Source organism: Neltuma alba, unplaced genomic scaffold (assembly GCF_004799145.2).
Source record: "Neltuma alba isolate B1F8T4 unplaced genomic scaffold, ASM479914v2 tig00010877_pilon, whole genome shotgun sequence".
In the NCBI taxonomy this organism is placed as follows: Eukaryota; Viridiplantae; Streptophyta; class Magnoliopsida; order Fabales; family Fabaceae; genus Neltuma; species Neltuma alba.
In genome coordinates, this window is record NW_021635668.1 from 162,540 (window position 1) to 175,777 (window position 13,238).

General features: G+C 31.7%; 1 protein-coding gene across 1 annotated transcript; it reads right to left on the minus strand.

Annotated features, from left to right (window-relative positions):
- Positions 1-1,255: 1,255 nt before the first annotated feature.
- LOC114759672 (cytochrome P450 714C2-like) lies at positions 1,256-5,623 on the minus strand. Its single transcript, XM_028948887.1, has 5 exons — positions 5,221-5,623; positions 4,074-4,300; positions 3,279-3,523; positions 2,535-2,665; positions 1,256-1,854 (listed from the first exon to the last, which is right to left on the minus strand). Exons 1-5 carry the CDS (start codon positions 5,501-5,503, stop codon positions 1,403-1,405), a joined length of 1,338 nt encoding a protein of 445 aa, XP_028804720.1. The 5' UTR covers positions 5,504-5,623; the 3' UTR covers positions 1,256-1,402.
- Positions 5,624-13,238: the final 7,615 nt, after the last annotated feature.

Here is a 13,238-nt window from a genome sequence, read left to right on the forward strand (position 1 = left end):
TAATGAGCTTTTCTTTAAATTTTATTGGATTAAAATGCAATTTTGGCCCTGATCTTATTTCTTAAGTGTAATTTTGTCTCTAATCTTTTAGTAATGTAATTTTATCCCTAATCTTATTTCTCATATGCAATTTTATCCTTGATCTTTTTTTCTCAGGTGCAATTTTGTCCTGATCTTTAGGTGCAATTTTGACCCTAAGGGGCAAAATTACACCAAAATAAAAAGATCAGGGTCAAAATTACATCACTAAAAAAATCAGAGACAAAATTGCACCCGAAGAAAAAGATTGGGGTTAAAATTGCATCTTAATCTTTATTTTATTCATATTGACCTAATAAATGCAGAGAAAATGAAGAAAATAAGTGATAGAAAATATAAAACATATTTAATATTTTTTTTAATAAGAGCAAATTTGGAGGAAAAATTATTAATTTAATGCATTTTTTGTTTTGTACGCTTGAGGTACAATGGACTTATAAATAGGAAGAGTGGTATAGTTGTGCTTCTTCACCTTGTATATGATGATATATCAATTTGTTGATTTTATGATGAATTCTTCCGCATGTAAGATTAAACGTCACCTAACTCATTCACATTTTCTCTTCAAATTTATGAAAGTGCAAGCATGAATCCTTGAGAAGCAAAAGAAAATGGGTCTGTTTAGATTAATGGTAAAAAAAATAACTTATTTTTAATCTGACTTTAAAAAAAATGAGATTAAAAAAAAGTTAGATTTGGTGGTATAATTTGTATTTAAAAAAGTTAGTTTGTAACGAGAAAAAATTATTTGGATTATGATTAAATAACTAAATTTAATTTACAAAATGATCAAAATAGGTATGATTTTTATTAAATGATGAGAAATAATTAAAAATATGAATTTACAAAGTATAATAATTTTAAATTATTATAATATAAAAAATTTATATTTAATTAATAAAATATATTTAAATTAAAAATCATATTAATGTGAAAATTTTTTAACCAAATAACATTACATATTAATTGGATGATATATTTTGTATAATTTATATAAATATAGAATAAAAATAATATTAAAAATTAAAAATATTATAACAACCGTTAAAAATTGTTTTAGAATATTAAAACAAATAACTAAAAATTGATTGGAAAGTACAAAAAATATATAAAAAGAAGTATAAGAATAACATAAATATAAGGATAAAAATGTCTTTTAATTTCAAAAAGCTACTTTTTTAACTTTTAACCCATAAGTCAGATTGACCAAAAGTCATAATAAACGGCTTCTAAATTTGCAAACCATCTTATCATACTTATAAGTTACTTTCTCTCCTCCAAGACGCTATGCCAAACGGACTGAATATTGTTCGCTTTTGAACTAAACACATCAAAATTTAAACATCCAAAATTCTATGCAACATCAAATTCTGCTTACCCTAAGAACAACTCCTTCCTCAGGCTCTATTACCAGCCTAAAAGCAGGGGAATGACGATAACAAGGCGAGAGAGAGAACCGAAACCTGAGCAAAATCAGAGACAAGATCACCTTCAGTTCTATCATCGCCAAATGCTGGCCAGCACAGATGCGAGCTCCGATCCCGAACGGCAGATAAGCCTGCGGAGTCTTGCAAGCTTCACTGATGCCATTTGCAAATCTCTGAGGGTTGAACATGTGGGCATCAGCTCCCCACAGTTCAGGGTCTTGCTGTAATAATGGGACTGGAATCTGAATGTTGATTCCTTTTGGAATTAGAATTCCTTTCAATTTAATGTCCTGTAAGACTGATCTCACAACGAATGTTGCTGGCGGGTAAAGTCTGAGTGTCTCTTGGATCACCATAGTGATCTGCAGGTAAGGCAATAATATTTTCATGCAATTGTTATTGAATATTGTTTTTTTTTTTCAGAAGTTTTAAATTATCTTGTTCTAATTTGATTGGAAACAAATAGTTTTATGGAAGACTAAACATCTAAGTTTTCTTCATAGTAATATACTAGTTTATCAAAAGTTAAGGTGCATCTAACACCCTAAAGTATTTTCTCGAATGCATTTAGCACTATAAAATATTTTGTGATACATCCAGTACCATAAGGTATTCTTTTGTACATCTAACACCTCAAAGTATTTTTTTTTAGGTGTGTCCTGCACCTAAAAATATTTTGATACATCCAGTACTAGGGTTTAAAAAAAAAAAAAAAAACTTAAAGATGTTAGACACACTTAAAAAAAATATTTTGAAGTGCTAGATGTACCTTAACCTTTTATCAAATAGCCCTGAAGTTCTATAGAAAATATTTGCTGAAAATTATGCCTAAAAATTCTTTTTATGCGCGTAAGAAGTCAGAGCATACAGTGTATTTCCAATTTTAAACCAAGCGAATGCAAATTCAATGTCATTTTGGTTGTACCACATGGCACGTCAAAGAGGAAAAAACAGAATTTCTGTCCAAGGAGCCAAAAGTAAGTTTCATAATATTTAAGATGTTCATTCTATTGTACTTTTACTTCTCTCCATTTTAGTCAGAGAAGCAATCTAAGGAGTTCATATAACAGCATCCAATCATTTGCATAAGATCCTGCTCATCACCTTCCCTAAGGCGTTGGTTTACAAGTTTTGTAATCATTGAGTTTATCTCTTTCTCTAATCTCCATATCTCCCTGTTGCTTCTTGTTGGCAAGTACCTAAACAAGTTCATATACCATAATTGTCATTTTTGTTATACCACATTTGCCACTAGTGGCAGCACGAACTGGAAGAACAGCTCACAATTCTGTCTCTTGGGGTTTGTTTTACTTCATTTTTATATCATATATATTTCATCAACTGTCATGCACACGTTTCTCATAATCCAATCCAAGTACTCTGCTTATTTGTTGCATTTTCACCATTTATCTTTCAAACTAATATTGTATTGGTCATTGAACCAACTTCACCTATCTATTTTCATAGCCAGTCCCAAGTCTAAACAAAAAAGGAGGGTTGTGTAAATCTAAGACATTAAGACCTCATACATGGTGAAAAATATATCTAAAGAGTTAATTATTAATAGAACCTAATGGCATCAAACAATCCAAGCAACCAACCTTAATTAATGAGATGATTTTGGTTGATATTGTAGTAGTTAACGAACCAGAGGAAAGAATTGAACTAAAATTGAATATTTATTTTAAACCTAAATGAGATGTGGGTTTAACAAATAAGCCACATTCATTTATGTCACTTACTTTCCAAATGTATGAACTTTACGAATCTGATGCTTATTTATATATATAGGCATGGGAGTATAAAGCATACCGTTGTCCTGGAAGCCCAACAGGTGACTTGGACAAGAGCTTTTGAATGATTCTAAGCTTTGTGAATATTTGTTGTCCTTTTTCATAGTTGCTTCCAAAACAGGCTCTTGCAATTATATCAGCCGACAAGCTTCTCAAATCTTCATCTATCTTCATCTCTGCAACCACTCCTCCCTTACTTTCAATTCTTGCCTCCCAATTCTTCAACATTATATTTGTGGATTCCACCATCAAGTCTATCATCCCCTTCACCATGAACAACAATTTAATCAATATATTTGTGAAATCCTAGGGATTAGTTTGGGATTAAGTCTGGTAACGCACTTAATTTCAAATCTAAAAAACAAAACAAAATGACAACAACAATTTAACAGATAACAACTCATCAAATGGTGAAAAAACATAATTAAGGCGATAACAACTATTTCACTAAGAGCAATTATATCAATTTACACCCAAAAAAAAATTCATAATAGTTTTTAACGACTTCATAGGATTAAGTCCTTTCAATGAACTATTCTGGAATTCTCATGTTTCAGGTATGGATCCAATTCCTTTCAGTGAGAGGGTCTTGTACACACTGCCTGTGACACTATGGGAGCTAGTTGTGGCCGATTGTTACCTCAGCCACAACTACAAGGAGGGAGGGTGCTGAAGGCAGGGCTAGTGACTAGAGACTAGAGTGAAGTCACAACAAGGTGGCCATAGTGGAAAGTGCAGCTGGATCAACTCTTTTTATACGTCTTTCTCCCAAACAAATTAAGAAGGGGGAAAAAAAAACCTAGCCAAACCATACCTTAACCTTATCAAGGTATAGCTGAGGAGCAATTATTTTCCTTTGGTGAGCCCAAAGAGGCCCACTTGATGACACTATGCCTTGGCCGAACAGTGGCCCAAGATCATTGGATAGATAAGAAGGCTTTCCGAGATTCAAAGATGTGTACGAGCTCACTTCCTTCACCATCTCTGTATCTTGGACCATCAAGAACGGTATATTCCCACCATAATACAAACATATTGGCCCTGCAAAATGCATCCCATTCATTAATATTAATTAATATTTCAATAGCCAATAGAAAAACAACAAAAAAGCCGCTTTTCTTTGTTCTTTTGCGTTGATTGTTTCCTCTCAATTGAGATGGCGACAAAGCAGGGATGGCCCCGTGGGTCAAAAAAGAGTAAAATATAATTTTTATAAATTTAAAACAATTTATATTTCAATACAAAAGTATATATACTACCTTATGTCCTTAATATAATATCTACAAAGTGACAGGAAGTAATATTATAAGAAGACTAAGGATTCTGGCCCAAAAAAAAGAAATAAGGGGGACTAAGGATGATTAACATTTTATGTTATTTGTATATTTTAAATTACTTATAATAGTTGGCAAAAAATTTTACTTATAATAAATATGGGAAAAATTAAGTCACAAGTCGTTCTAAATTAGGTCTTCATGCTGTGTCGTTTATTTCATGAAATGAAACGAAAAAATTTCATAAAAAGCATAAAAATTTTATAAATTAAAATTAACTATAGAGTTTTAAAAAAAAAAAAATCGGATGGCTATAAGGTTGTGTCTAGAATAAATTAAGATAAACTATAAAGTAACCAGTGGTGATAATATTTTTGTTTAAAGAAAAAGGTTCGATTACACATTCGTTTACAAACTTTGAAACGGTTTCACAATGACACATCCTTGGAAAATATTGAAGTCCATTTTGCAACACGCCAATCTGCAGAATTTTCGTTTTCTTTTAGGAGTATTTCAATCTTTCGATTTTCTAGGAAAGCAGGGGCCAAATTGCCAAAAGAGATCGATAGCTGTAAGTAATTCTACAGTAAAATTGGAGAGAGGGAATAAACAGTGTCGAAGCCCCAAATCAAAACGAATTGACTCCATCAAAATATGCGAAAACCTAACGCAGAAGAATCACCTTACCGTATTGTTTCCTCCATTTCTGCAAGTGAGGGAAAATGGTGAAGGGCCAGCGATGAGAAATTGCGGAAGCTACTTCGTTTAGAGAACGAGACTGAACCTCCTGAATTCGAAGCGACTTGATTTCTGGAATATTTCCGAAGAAAATGTGAGGAAGAGGTCCATCGATCCCTTGCTTACGAAGCCTTTCTCTCTTCGATCTTGGCTTCAGGAACAACGCGTTCGCAGCATAGTACACCAACAGCGACAATCCTCCCAGAATCAGTGTCACTAAGCTTGAGCTCATCTCTCTCGCTCTCCGTTTTTTTTTTCCCCCTTATTGTACTTCTTTCCTTCTTTCTCCTTCTCGTCTATGCGTCGCTTCCTCTGCAGTCTGCTCTCACTTGTAGCCTTGTAACCGCTTGCTTCTTCTCGCCTTGTTGACAAAAAAACATAAAACAAGACAAAATGACCTCGGTTTGGTGACCTCGGTTTGCTCACAGTTACAGATATTTTTTAAAATATTGGAAAAACTGCAATAAGATCCTATTTAAGAGAATTAAACACAAATAAAGTTGCTTAAAATATCTAATTAATCTGAAGCTTCACTGTGAAAAATTTTTTTTTAATTATCAAATTATCTTTTTTTTAAGTTTGTATTAACAACTCAAAGTGTATTTGTTAACAATTTAAAGTTAACGATTAATAATTATTACAGAAGATATTAATAACTCATACATTATATTTTTATGATAAGTTGAGAAAATGTGTTGTTAATACTTGCTGCAATAATTATTAATCATTACATCTTAAGTTGTTAACAACTGTTCTTTTATTTGTTAATGTATACTTAAAAAAATAAGAACAATTTAATAATTAAAAAAATAAAATCTTTTGCAATAAGGTTTGTTGGTACTTCAAAATAATTTGATAATTTTAAGAGATTTTTTTATTTTTTTCTTTTGAGTAGGTCTTTATTATAATTTTTAAAAATATTTTGAGAGTTTAGGTGCAAATTTCTTTAGAAACTTTTATTGAAGAGTGCTAGTTAATACAAATTTATTTTAAAATTTTAAAATTATAGTAAAAATATCTTCTATCGTTAAAAACATTAACTATTAACTATATTATTTTAACAATTATTTTAAGTTTTGTAAGAGAAAAGAATAATATTATTATAATTTTAAATTTTTATAACAAATTTGCATCTAAAAAATATTCAGATATCTAACATTCTCAAATGAAAACTTTTTAGACAATTTGCACATCAATTTAATATTTTATAAGTTATGTGATTATTCAGAAGCATTTGACATGAGCACTTTTATATGAAATAAAACAAAATTTTACTCACATACTTATCACATATTTTAATGTCATATACATTGATTCCTTTTAGCCCTCACATTAATCAATAAAGAAATAAAATGAACAATCTTATGGAGAGACGAACTGTCTCAATTGGGTGCCCAAATCCCCCTCCCTGGTGACGATTCAAGAAACAAAATGAAAATGTCATTAATGATAAAAAAGATACGATGAACCTTCAATTTTTTTCTTGAAAGATGATAAAGAAACCTAAAAAGACAATGTTGAAAAAGAAAAAGAAATTGGTCAAAAATCCCTTATTAGAAAATTAATCAAGTAAATGTATTTCAAATCTTTTGAAGAACTCAGATATAATCTCTCTTTAGTAAGTGCAATTTTTATTCTGTTGTTTGTAACATATATATATCTTTAACTACATATAACTATAATAATAAGAAAAAAGTATGGGGGGTGCTTTGTTTATTTCCATAGGAATGCAACTGTTGCTCCTCTTGTAATTTTAATGTCATATACATTGATTCCTTTTAGCCCTCACATTAATCAATAAAGAAATAAAATGAACAATCTTATGGAGAGACGAACTGTCTCAATTGGGTGCCCAAATCCCCCTCCCTGGTGACGATTCAAGAAACAAAATGAAAATGTCATTAATGATAAAAAAGATACGATGAACCTTCAATTTTTTTCTTGAAAGATGATAAAGAAACCTAAAAAGACAATGTTGAAAAAGAAAAAGAAAAATTGGTCAAAAATCCCTTATTAGAAAATTAATCAAGTAAATGTATTTCAAATCTTTTGAAGAACTCAGATATAATCTCTCTTTAGTAAGTGCAATTTTTATTCTGTTGTTTGTAACATATATATATCTTTAACTACATATAACTATAATAATAAGAAAAAAAGTATGGGGGGTGCTTTGTTTATTTCCATAGGAAATGCAACTGTTGCTCCTCTTGTAAGAGAAATGGATGGCTACTTAATGGCAATGTCAAGAAAAACAATATATGTATAATTCAAACAACCAATCCAGATTGCATTTGCATGTGACTCAAAAGAGTTACAACAAAAGACTTATAAACATCTCTCACTATTAGCTCAGTAGGTTTGATATAGACCTTGATATGAGTAATAGACAATTGTACATCAAGAGGATCATTAGAGAAAATAATATAAAAAATCTTCTAGCTGGTGATTGAACACAATAATAGTAATTAGAAAAGTAGTCGTCACTGATGAAAAATCCTTAGAAGAGTGGGTAGAGATGAAATTAAGGTTACTCACGCCCCACTTAGTTTACCATGTATTGTGTCTTATTCACCATTAGAAAAAATAACTTTTAATTAACTAAGTCAAACCCATCTTGAAGTAGGTCCAAAAATAATTACGGGCCACACTTAAGATATTTATTTATTAACTTAAAGTATATAGACACACATGTATCATGAATAATTACCAATAAAAGTGATAAAGTATTTTGACCATGCGCAATCAAATCAGGGCAATAATTATTGGTATGCACAATTTCATACAACTCAAAACTCCTCTTAGCCCCTTTATTTGACTTGTTAGTCTGTTTAATTTCTTCTTATGCAGTCCATACAAGAATTAAACTCTGAAGATCCTATATTTACTTAACCTCTTGATTCTCTCAATGGAGGTATGTCCCAATCTTCTATGCCACAAGCTAAGAGAGTTCTCATCAATGACATTTTTTTCAATACCATGTATAACAAAAAGATTTTGAGGCAAATTAGAAACAATTTTAAATAAATTATTAATCATAACTAAGTTCGCAATCAAAACGGAGTCTTTAATTAAAGCCATAATTTTCTTTGAAATGGTACTCAAATAAAATTAATTTTGATATAGAAATCAAATTTCTCTTGTAAGAGGGAACGTAAAATACTTCAAAAAGGTCCAAAATATTATTATTTAAAAAAATGATGCGAAAAGTTCTAATTGCTTTTACAGGATCTCCTTTCCCACTACTTGAAAAGACTTTTTTTTCATTGGGATGTGGAGGCCTACTTGTTAGAAAGTCATGCATGGTAGTTGAAATATGGATCATTGAATTAGTGGCAATTCACCAAGTGTCATTATTAATGCTAGAAAAATTAGATTCAAATACAACACATGATATATACATAACTCTTTTCCAGCCATGCATATGTGCCTTTTTTTCCTACAAAAGAAGCACTTGGGATCCTTATTTCTGATAGCTTGAGCAGTAGGGATTTTATCATTTCCCTTCTCTTCCCTTTCACACTACGGAGCTTAGAACTATCAGCCATACAATCTTCATCTGGTAGCATTGGTAACTTTCCCTTCATCTGCACTAATCTCCTCTTCAATGCACTTGGCTAGAAGTTCATCTATTGTCCATTTATCTTTATGTGTGTTAAAGGAGATTTTTAGAGCCTCATACTAATAAGGAACTGAATTCAGAATCAATCACACCAAGAATGACTCGTTGAAGGACTCTAATTGGAGGCGAGGTCTTTCATGTTCAGAATGTACTCCCTGATTCTGCCCATACCTACAAGTTTCATGTTGCATAATTTAGACATGATTTTTTCCCCTTCCTGCTCATTTGAGGGATTAAACTGTTTGTCCAATTCTTGCAAATATTCATTTATAGTGTGATATTTAGGAATAGCTCCCCAAATGTTTTTAACAATCCTTGTCTTAATCAATAAGAGCACCAAGCTGTTAGATTTCTATTAGTGATCATAAGTGTCTCTAGCCTCTCAATCATTTGGATCATTTTCAAGTCTCATGGGTTCGTCAACCTTCAAGGCATAATCAAAGCCCATGCTTATAAGGTACAATAAAACATCTTTCTTCCAATTTGGTTAGTTAGAACCATCCAATACTCCTATGTTACTTAAATCAGAAACAATTTCAAGAGTAGCAATTGGAACTACAAATTGAAAAACAAACCAAGCGAACAAACTCACTAGTTAGAATCTGAGCCAATCATATTTGAATGTGCCATGTATGTATGTTTAGATGAATAAAGCACGCAAGTTATGGAAACATATCACTAATATCTACCTATGGGCAAAGACATTAGCAAAGCATGTATTTATCTCAAATTAATGAAACTAAAATGTATTCATATTTCCTGGTACTTGTGGGCTACAAATAATAAAGTCATTCTATCTTATCCTAATTAAATATGCAATTAATAAATATCTACCTATGGGGAGAGATAAATGACACCTCCAATGTTATATCCCAACGTTTATTAAAAAACAAAAAAGTTACCATCAAAGGTCACACTATGCACATATGTATAAACGCGTTTACAAGAATTATTGTTAATTGAACATAAAAAAATATGGAGGCGTACTTCTTTAGAAAGGTAAACTATATACATTATTTCTTGTCCTAACGCATTATTCTACCTTTTTTTAATAATAAAATTGTCCTATATTCAGCATTATAGAATCATATTCAAGTACTTGACGGGGAATTAGGGGGATAATTACCTTTGATGTTGCCATTTTTAACGTTGGTAATATAAACTTAATAATACTTTTATTACGTTGATTTATCTATATGAATCCAACGTAAGAGATATTGAATCACTGTAATAATAAACAATCATATTTTTTGGACATTTCATATGTGCACATGTATTTAATTTATTAAGTTACATATGAACCCCGTTGGCATGAAAAATAAAATGCGTTACATGTATTTCAATGTATAAGAAAGATGCCGATTGTATGCCTATAGCCACTAATGAACCCAAAATGGCTCATAGCATGAAAGTAGATATAGAGCCCAAATAAAACTTTCCAGAAAAAAATAAAAACATATTCAAGCCCAAAACAAAAGTCTAGAAATAAAACAGTAACAAAAAAAGTGATGTACAAAAAAGAGCCCAATATAAGGCCTAACATGTCACTGTAGCGTCACTATGCAACCCTTTTTGTTGACTTCCGCGGCCTAAATAAAAAAGGCCCATTCTAGAAAATAATTAAGAATTGTGTACAGCCCAAACAAATTAACAATAAATCAATTTAATTTTAAAAGACCAAATAGAGAGCCCACACCAAGAAAACAAAATCAGAAACCCAATTAGAAATTAGAAATAAAACAATTAAATAAAAAATAAAGCCCAAATGTTCGTGACCCAAAATGAAGAACTAAATAAAATAAATAAATAAATAAGATAAATGTCTAAAACGCACGCCAAGCCTAATTCCATTAAAAGGGAAACTATGTATTTTACTAGGCCCTTTGGATGTCGTTTGGGTCCAAACAGGGAGCTCCATCTTCATGGAGTCAAGTTAGTTTAACCCGACTCCTAACCTAACTTCACAATTGTTGCTGTTGCAATTTCTAGCAATGTGTTTTTGGTGACTCTAGGCAGTCTTCCGGCAAAAAGAATGTCGTTTTAAGGCGGTTTCAATGATGATATTTATAGAAAACACAATAAAAAATGCAAAGACAATGATTTTATGATTTAAATACAGAGTCTTAAACCCACAAAAATTTTCTCATGAACTTTGTTCATCGCCATGCTAAAACAGAATAAAAAACAAAAGTTATTCGATTTTGGGTTTCTCAAACTCTAGTGAGAAAGGTGATGAGATCATCGGGGAACAAGATATTCTTCTTTCATCCCTTTATCTTGAAACACACAACCATATAAAAGAAACTGTCTTTGCTTAACAACTTTGAAATCAAAAGGTGTAGGAAGTAATGATTTCGGATCCTCCATATTTTGAAGGTGATGATGGCTCATTAGAGGATATGGATAATTCTCCTTCTATCCTAAGAATCCAAAATCATAAAAAAAAAATAGTCAAAAGATATTCACGTCAAAGCAAATTGAGTCAAACCAAAATTGATGCTCTCCAACATTCCAAACAATTTTTCAAAATAGAAAAATAATCAAATCAAAAGGAGCATCATAATTGAGCAAGGCGAAGAGAATTAGGAACTGGCTCTAGTGTCAGTTGTTAGGAAAGCAGTATATGTATAATGCAAACAACTAACCGAGATTGTATATCCGTGTTACTCAAAAAAGTTACAGTAGAAGACTTATAAATACTTCTTGCTATTAGCTTAGCAGGTTTGATATAGGCCTTTATATGAGTAATAGACAATTGTAAAGCAAAAACACCGTTAGAGAAAAGAATATAGGGAATCTTCCAGCTAGTGATTGGGCATAGTGATGGTAACTAGAAAAATAGCCGTTACTAGTAAGGTACCCTCAAAAGAGTGAGTAGATATTGTTAGTGGCAGTCTCACCCAAAAAGGGTGAATTTGGTGAGTTATAAAAATTTACGAAATTAAAACAAAGAACTATTGGAAACAAAGAGTGTGAGTTTAGAATGATTTCACCGTAGAGAGGAAGACACAAGATTTATACTGGTTCGGTCTCAACCACTTGACCTACGTCCAGTCCTCAGAACACCTCTAAGTATTTCACTATGTTCCAAGATTGATCGGGCTCTTAGCGTCTCAGTACAGTAATTGAAGCTCTCAATCACTCCCTCTTACTTCCCGTAAGGCTACAGCCCCACTCAAGAGTCCACACCCTTGAGTATTACACAAACGTGATTAATGAGTAGTAAATGAACTCTCTTACAGAGTGAATAAATGATAATCACTGACGCTCGAAGTTATGAAAAAACAGAGTATTGAATGCAACAGTAAAAATCAACAGAGGGTAGCTCGCGTATTCAATCTGTTCATTAATACTTCTTCGCGCCTTTTATAGTTGAGGTCGTTTAGTAACCGTTAGACGGAAGAGCTTCTAGTCGTTGTAAGTACGGTTGCGTGTTTTTCCAGTTGCAACAGTTTCCGCCATTAATGCTTCTGACAAGGTAGGTTACAGACTACTTGGACAACCGTTGGAGTGCCATTGGGATTTTCTTCGTAATCTGCAAAAATACATTAATTCAATAAGTTCATTCTTTGTAGAAGAAGATCAAGAGTAGATTCGACCAATTGATAATCGAATATTCATAGCTTATGATTAGAATCAATCAGTTGTCAGATGCACTGGGTAGTAACTGAACGTGCTTGATCGAAGTGTTGTTCGATTATTACTTGATCGATTAGGTTATCGATTATTCTAAGTGAATACTTTGAACCAGAAAACTAAGATTATCGATCAAGTTATGGATCATTAGTTTATCGATCAGGTGATCGATAAAGGGAAATAATGATATCATACTATGATGCATAGATAATGAAAATCAAGGTTGCTTTTGATTTTGACACTTTTTAAATAGTGAAACAAGACACTTATAAATGCTGAGAAAAGCTCAAAAGAAATATATGATAAATTTTGAGAAACATCGAGACTTAAGGTTTAAACTGAAATCGCCTCATGATCGAACAAGTGATTGAATACTTGTTGATCGATCAGGTTATCGATAAATAGAGTGTTATAGAAATGACTTTTGAAGCATTGATTATCAAACACTTTATCGATAAATGGATGATGGATAACCTTATCGATAAACAGTAGACAAAAGTCTATTTTGTGAAAACACAGACTATGTAAGTTGATCCAATAGATGATCGATAAAGGGTTGATCGATAATGTTATCGATAAAGAGGTCTTTTCTTGTAAAAAAAAAGAGTTAATTTATCGATCAAGTTATGTGAAGACAACGTAAACATGAAGGGTGGTTATCGATAAGATTATCGATAATCTGATTATCAATCTGGTGATTGAAGAGCCATGA

Coding starts and splice junctions, on each gene's coding strand:
- LOC114759672 (XM_028948887.1), bottom strand. CDS start 5,503: ATGAGCTCAAGCTTAGTGACACTGATTCTGGGAGGATTGTCGCTGTTG. Junction 4,301..5,220: donor GAAATGGAGGAAACAATACG/GTAAGGTGATTC, acceptor TGCATTTTGCAG/GGCCAATATGTTTGTATTAT. Junction 2,666..3,278: donor GTTGGGCTTCCAGGACAACG/GTATGCTTTATA, acceptor GAACTTGTTTAG/GTACTTGCCAACAAGAAGCA.